The sequence below is a fragment of the Symphalangus syndactylus genome, chromosome 7 (genome assembly GCF_028878055.3).
Source record: "Symphalangus syndactylus isolate Jambi chromosome 7, NHGRI_mSymSyn1-v2.1_pri, whole genome shotgun sequence".
Lineage (NCBI taxonomy): Eukaryota > Metazoa > Chordata > Mammalia > Primates > Hylobatidae > Symphalangus > Symphalangus syndactylus.
The window spans coordinates 96,842,859-96,850,132 of record NC_072429.2 but is presented as its reverse complement, the minus strand read 5'-3'; the positions used below and the strand labels follow the sequence as shown (position 1 = coordinate 96,850,132).

The 7,274-nt window shown below is 44.0% G+C and overlaps 1 protein-coding gene across 12 annotated transcripts in view; it reads right to left on the bottom strand.

The window, feature by feature from the left end:
• Positions 1-1,500: 1,500 nt before the first annotated feature.
• POP1 (POP1 homolog, ribonuclease P/MRP subunit) overlaps positions 1,501-7,274 on the bottom strand; it is a 42,683-nt gene continuing 36,909 nt past the window's right edge. For all 12 annotated transcript variants that reach the window (XM_055286869.2, XM_055286868.2, XM_055286870.2 and 9 more), the window contains 2 exons: positions 4,912-5,274; positions 1,501-3,706 (listed from right to left, as the gene is read on the bottom strand). In XM_055286869.2, the coding sequence (XP_055142844.1) occupies positions 3,052-3,706; positions 4,912-5,274 (1,018 nt within the window). In that variant the 3' untranslated portion in view covers positions 1,501-3,051. The remainder of the gene's footprint in view (positions 3,707-4,911; positions 5,275-7,274) is intronic.

Sequence of the window (7,274 nt, the reverse complement as noted above, 5' to 3'; positions counted from 1 at the left end):
CCCTAAAACTTAAATATAAAAAAAAAAGACTACAAGGGAGTCCATATAGCTTGTCAACTGGCCCCCTCACCTCCCACTGGCTGAGAAGAAAGAACTCACGCAAGCCATGTGGCCACCAAGACGGCAATGCTACATTTAGTACATGATGGGTGGTTACATACTAACTTCCCATTTAAAAAAAAAAAAAAGGAGTATTATCCTTAAAGCTCTTTCCAGTCAAGCACCAACAAAAAAACTGATAACATGCACTTTGCTGCACTTGTATGATATAGCTCTTTATATAAGCAATGGCTTATGTTATTAAAAGAAAACTACCCACATACATCTTAACGTCTAGGATACATACCAGAAGGTAACTAGTTACCATTGGATGGTGAAAATCCAGGTGATTTAAATTTTGTTATTGTTGCTTATCTTCATTTTCTAATTGTTTTATGATGAATATGGATGACTGATATGAACAATATGACTAGAGCATAAACACCAAAAAGAATGCATTGTTCCTACAGAACTCAAGTGCATAGCTGGTCTGTAAGTGTTCAGCTCACAACTCTGCCTTTTTTCTTTTCTTTTTTTTTTTTTGGAATGGAGTTTTGCTCGTTACCCAGGCTGGAGTGCAATGGTGCGATCTCGGCTCATTGCAACCTCCGCCTCCTGGGTTCAAGCAATTCTCCTGCCTCAGCCTCTCAAGCAGCTGGGATGGCAGGCATGCGCCACCATGCCTGGCTAATTTTGTATTTTTGGTAGAGACAGGGTTTCACCATGTTGGTCAGGATGCTTCAAGAACCCTAAAAGCATTGCTCCCTCAACAAGAGGACAAGAGCCACATTGTACTTATTTGGTAGCTATGTGGCTCTAGTACAGCATGGCAGGCACTTGGAAGGATCAAAATCAACACGCTAATCAATTCAACTGCCAGAAAGTAAGCCATTCCCCTATCAGTCTTTTTCATAAGGAACATGGATTCTTTACTGCCTCTGCAGAGTCTGTTAGTTTTTCAAAGTATCTTCTGTGAAACTAGTGTTCTCTGGACAATAGGTATGCAAAAACCAAAAAAGGTACGTGTGTGGGAGTCTGAAAGACAGATTTCTTTCCTAAAGAGCTTTGCAGAGCTTTGACTCTGCAATTATTCATTGTGAATCACAATAGGAGGATTCCATATATAGCTTTTCCCATATTTATTTAGCCATAGAACACTTTTCTCCAGGAATAGCTGCAGGGACTAGTACTCCCAGGAATACATTTTGGGAAATGCTAATCTATCTTTCTGGCGCGCAGCTCTTTGACCTACCACCCACAAGGCAGAGTGGCTGCAAACGTGCCCTGTCCCCTATAATGAGGGCAGGGCAGCAGGCCCCAGGCAGGGCTGTACAGAATGAGGTTAGCTGACCATGCAGCACACTCAGACTTCTGTCATCGAGTGAGCTCAGCCACAAATGAGGTGACTGAGGGCCCAGAAAACAAATAAGGAGTGGTCCAATAAATATTCACAACTGAACATCAGGTGACATTTTCATTTATTCTGTTTACAGATGCCACTTAGTTACACTGTTTTTTTTTCGGTCTCATCTGGGTTGGATCCAAAGACATTCAGAGGCATGGTGAGAGGCAAAGCATCAGACATCTCATTGGTGGCAGGTACTTCCTGACTACTGTACCACCTGCCATATCCTTCCCCACCTCATCACCCCCAAAGCCAATTACTGCCAAACGCTACAGTAAAAACCCAATGCATTTACATAAAATAATGCCTAACTGCACATTTACATTTTTTAGAAAAAAAAATCCCACTTAAGCTCTTCTAGAAAGTTACAGCAGGAAAGGTAAGGACCAAGTCTATGAGTGAGCCATATGTGGCAACTAAAAGTAGATGAGCACTGCGTTTCTCCATACGTGGAAAAAAGCCACACTGAGCCCCACTCTTCCTGTGGGGCAAGATGAGACCTTCCTTTTATACCCTGTTGAGAATCTCAGGTGGACAACGTGACTGCATGAGTGTTGAAAGGCAGCTTGCTGGCTTAGTTATCACCTTGCAGAGGTAGCTATGCACTACACAGCCACACTGCCCAAAGCGTGCTCCTAAGAACACGGGTCCTACAAAGGGCTCCTTGTAAGAGAACTTTAGGAATCACAAGTATTTAGAAAATACTATACACTATCATTTCCTTCCTAGAGATCTGCAATGCACATTATCACATGGAAGTTTCCAGAAGTCCTTTCATAAAGAAATGCTTAACTTTATTTAACCCAGAGTTTCCATATCAACCTGACCTTGGAATCTCTTATGTTTTTAGGTGACACATATCATAGAACGTATTCTGAGAAATGCTCCTCTATGGCTTTGAGAAATTCTTTGCAGAAACAAAATAATAATTTTTTACTTAAAAAAATTAAGTAACTTTGTAGGTCAACAACAAAGAGATCAAAGAGTCAAGAAGTCCACGTCATAGACCCCCCCTTTCTAATTCCAGCCTAGCACTGACACCATAAACTGTGCCTGCCTGAAAACAGGCAGCAATCAGTTGTCCATGATTTATCTCTTTAAGGCTTGAGTTGTTCGGCATGGTAATCACAGTACAGAATTGAATGTGGTCCATCAGGAGCCCATATTTCATGTACAGAGACCAAGCGTCTTGTCTTGTCTTCTGCTATAACAGTGAAATCATTAAACATACTATTGTTGCTTATCACATGACTACGAGGTTTTTCAAATAGACCTGACAAGCCCTTTGTTTCTAACAAAAAAAGAGGATGATAACTCGTAGAGCTTCTAATTATTTTCAGCCACAACTACACAGACCAAGAGATCATAACACAAAGCTTTTGGCCAAATAATTTAAAAATATTACAGCAAGGACAGGGAAAGATGAAAATCAATGACATTACTGGAATGATGTGAACATTTCATCATCTGCATAATACATAATTTTTTATTCTTGTTTCCAAGGAGTTTCACATGATATTTTAAAGCAGAAGCAGATTCTCCACATGTGGAACTTGGCAGACAATAATAACGTATTATCTATGCCCTGCTGGGATATAAGCATGCATTCACACCTCAATAGCAATCCTCGCAAATCGATACTGCAGAGAGGCGGGAGGCCTCAGTAGCACTAAGCCCCTCTGCGCTGCCGGCTGGCTGGACAGCATATCCAGCAAGCCTGTCAAGCTAACAAATCCCAGGGCTTCTCCACAGCCAACAGCCATGGAAAAATCTCCCTGAGTCACAAAGCCTAGGAGAGTTCTGGAGCAGTGCAACGTCACACACGGCAGAGGGCCTGACCACAGCCCCAGAGTCAGAGCTTCCTGCCCAGCCACGGGCTCTTCCCCCGCTGGGCCATCAGAAGAGGCAAGTCCCAGCTTCTGCCTCTTCTCCCTTTTCTTCTTCTCTTTCTGTTTCAGGATCTGGCTCCTGAATGGGTCACTGTGTTTGGATTCCTGGGGCCCACAGTAATGCCAGTCCTCACGGAGCTGGAGGACGTCCTCCTTGGCTGGGACGCAGATCATGGTGTGAGGCTCGGGGCTGCCCTTGCTGAGCAGGGACAGGCTGACCCAAACCAGGGCCCTGGGGAAGTGGCCCAAGATGGACAGGCAGGCCTCTCTGGTCAGTCCTTGCTGGCCTCTGCCAGGAGCTCGCCGGGCTCCCCGACTGTCCTCAGAACTGGGCCCACACCAGGCTGACAGTTGCTTCAGTAATTTTCTACTCCTACATGAAGTTGGAGACATACGTTTGAGGATATTTTGTTCCAGAAAAAAATATGCAATCAGAAGATTAGACACTGCTAGAATTAATTTGATTCTTTTATACTATATAAGAATCAAAACTACAATTTTTTAAAAATTAGAAATACACTGTAGTATATTTTAGTACTGATATTTTTCTTTTTATGTGTTTGCCATTCTGAAACTCAGGGACTAAAGATTTAAGAAGTTGAAGGCAGGGAAAACAAGACAGTGAGATAGCATCTAGGATTGTAATCACAGTGAGAGTGAAAATAAAGAGCCACTAAGATTTCAATGAGTAAAGGAACTATAAGGGACAGTTACATGTAAAGTAAGAAAGAATGATAGGAAATTATGAGGCTACTATACAGAAAAGTAAGCACAAGGCTAGAGGGATAAGCACTTTTTAAAAATCAAAGCACAGGCCGGGCGCAGTGGCTCACACCTGTAATCCTAGCACTTTGGGAGGCCGAGGTGGGCGGGTCACCTGAGGTCAGGAGTTCAAGACCAGCCTGGCCAACATGGTGAAAATTAGCCAGGCGTGGTGGCATGCACCTGTAGTCCCAGCTACTTGGGAGGCTGAGGCAGGAGAATCGCTTGAACCCAGGAGGTAGAGGTTGCAGTGAGCCAAGATCACACTACTGCACTCCCGCCTGGGCGACAGAGCAAGACTCCATCTCAAAAAAAAAAAAAAAAAAAAATCAGAGCAAAGCACAGAATGCAGGGTCGCTGATAAGCAGAACCTGGCCCGCAGCAATACTGAGAGGAGAACATAGTGTATCTGGTAGCCTCTCTGGCTAGGACTATATTACATCTAATGGGTTGCTACTCTATCACAAATCCATATAATTCAAAAGGAACTAGAAGAAATCTAATTTGGTGATTTAAAGCAAAGAATCCTTGCTCAAACTGCATAAAATATCTCAGAAATAAAACTGCCTTGGCTTAGATCTATTGATGACAATACTGTAAATCATTTCATCAATTAGCATCATGCCTTACATCAAATATTATTAAGCTGTTTCCCTGAGCCCTCTATGAAATATAAAAGACTGGCTTTCCCTTCCAGAAAGTCTATAAATTCACTTGAATTTTGCATAAAGAAACAGTGATGACGCTTACATCCTGTAGCCTCTTCAATATTAAAATAAATAATCCAAAATGTACCCAGATGTAACAGACACTTACCTGAGAACGCAGAGTTGACTCCCCATGGCAGCAACATGGTTTTCACTGGCCTCCTGGTCTGTGATGCTCTCAGGCCCTGCCGATTCTTGACACCCTGCATCCATTACCTCCTCTGCCTCCCTGGGGTGCTCTATGGATGTGCCCACTTCATCAGATGGCTGATGAGTTTTTTTAGGCATAGGAGCACGAGGCACCTCAGATCTTCTTAGGTTACTCTCCTTACCATTTGGAGATGAAGCTACAGAAGGTTCTTCGTGGGCCTGGCCTCTAGACTCCCAGTCTTGAGTTAACTGCTCCCAGGGACAGCAGAAAGGTGCCAGAGTGCCAAGCTTAACGTAGTTGGGCCGTTTTGCAGGAGGGCGTCTAAAGAAAAACATAGAGGAGAACCAATGTTGAACAATTTAGTATTGGAAAACTAAAATAATTATAACCATTATAATGCATCTCTATTTTAAAACACACACACACACACACACACACACACACACACTCACACAAAAGCTTTCCAAGAAACATATGATAAAGAATAATAGGCTGGGCTCAGTGACTCATGACTGTAATCCCAGCACTTTAGGAGGCCGAGGCGGGCAGATCACCTGAGGTCAGGAGTTCGAGACCAGCCTGGCCAACATGGTGAAAGCTCTACTAAAAATACAAAAATTAGCCGGGCATGGTGGAGGGTGCCTACAATCCCAGCTACTTGGGAGGCTGAGGCAGACGAATCACTTAAACCCAGGAGGCAGAGGTTGCAGTGAGCTGAGATCGTGCCATTGCACTCCAGTCTGGGCAACAGAGTGAGACTCCGTCTCAAAAAATAATAATAATAGGCCAGGCATGTGGCTCATGCTTGTAATCCCAGCACTTTGGGAGGCCCAGACGGATGGATCACCTGACGTCAGGATTTCGAGACCAGCCTGGCCAACATGAAGAGAGAGAAACCCTGTCTCTACTAAAAATACAAAAAAATTAGCCGGGTGTGGTGGCACGTGTCTGTAATCCCGGCTACTAGGGAGGCTGAGGCAGGAGAATCGCTTGAACCCAGGAGGCAGAGGTTGCAGTGAGCCGACATCATGCCACTGCACTCTATCCTGACAAGAGCGAAACTCCATCTCCAAAAAAAATAAAATAAAATAATAATAATAACCAACTCTACTGGCCAAGCTTTTTTGTTTTCTTTGGTCTTCAATAAACAATGTAGCCCCATGTGGCCACTGAACCACACCAGGGGGTCCATTCCTGAAAGCTACAAGGAACTGGTGCCCCTAGAGTTGTGCCACGATTTTCCTGTACACTTACGAGGTTCTAAGCTCAAGGCTACATGAAGTTTCTGTCTTACTCTTGACCTCTAGTGACCCAGCTACCCTCCACAAAGGTAATAAATATCATTATCAGTTTCTTACATAGCCTTCCAGAGAAATTTTATGTACACACAAGCAGATATGCACATATTTCTTTCTTTTTATTTATTTTTATACAAATAGCAGCATACTAGGTACAGTACTTTTTGCTTAACTTCACTTCTTTCATTTAACAAAATATCTTGATTACTTTACACCAGTACTGAAAGCTCCCTCATTCTTTCTTTTTAAAAGGCTGTGTATCTCGTATCTTATTCTACTGAATGAATATGCCCTAATTGATTTAGACAGTCCTCTATTAAAGGACATTTTGATTGTCTTCAAGCTTTTGTTCCTCCAAACAAGGCTGCAATTAATGACCTTGACGGTCACGCTGCCTTCCCCTGTACCACCATGACTCTTGTTGTCACTCCCAGTGGCTTCAGCATCTGCCTAAATCATCCTTCCAATACCCCACCAGTCACCTTCCCACCCTCACTTGGCATCTCTTACTTCACCCCACCTCAAGCACCCACTCCCTGCTCATACCTTAGGTGTGGTCACTGCCAACACCTGCTCCAGCTTCAAACCGAGATGTCAGTATCCTGCTCTCAGAGCCATGCCTCCTGTTTTCCACCCACTTATCCTCCCGCAACAATGCCCCAACTGTCCATTTACACTAGCACCTCCCCACGGCTCACAGCAGCTGCCTTGCTCTTCCTCAGCCTAGACTCCATGGCTCACACCACCATCCCTCCCCTACAAACACCCCCACTCCCTCCACTGGAAAGCCGACCTGGGCATAGCCGACTCTTCAATGACCCCATGCCAGCCCAAGTGGCAGAGCGCAGTGGAGGAAGAACTCACAATGGTTCTTAACAGTCTTCCTTTATAAACACAAATCTCAAGTAGGCGCCCTCTACATCTTACAGATCCCATGTTTCTCCTCTCAATTCCATCTTCCACTCTCCCAGAAACTGCTTACAATTCCTCTCTCCTCAAATCTCCAACAGCCTCTCTCGCCTT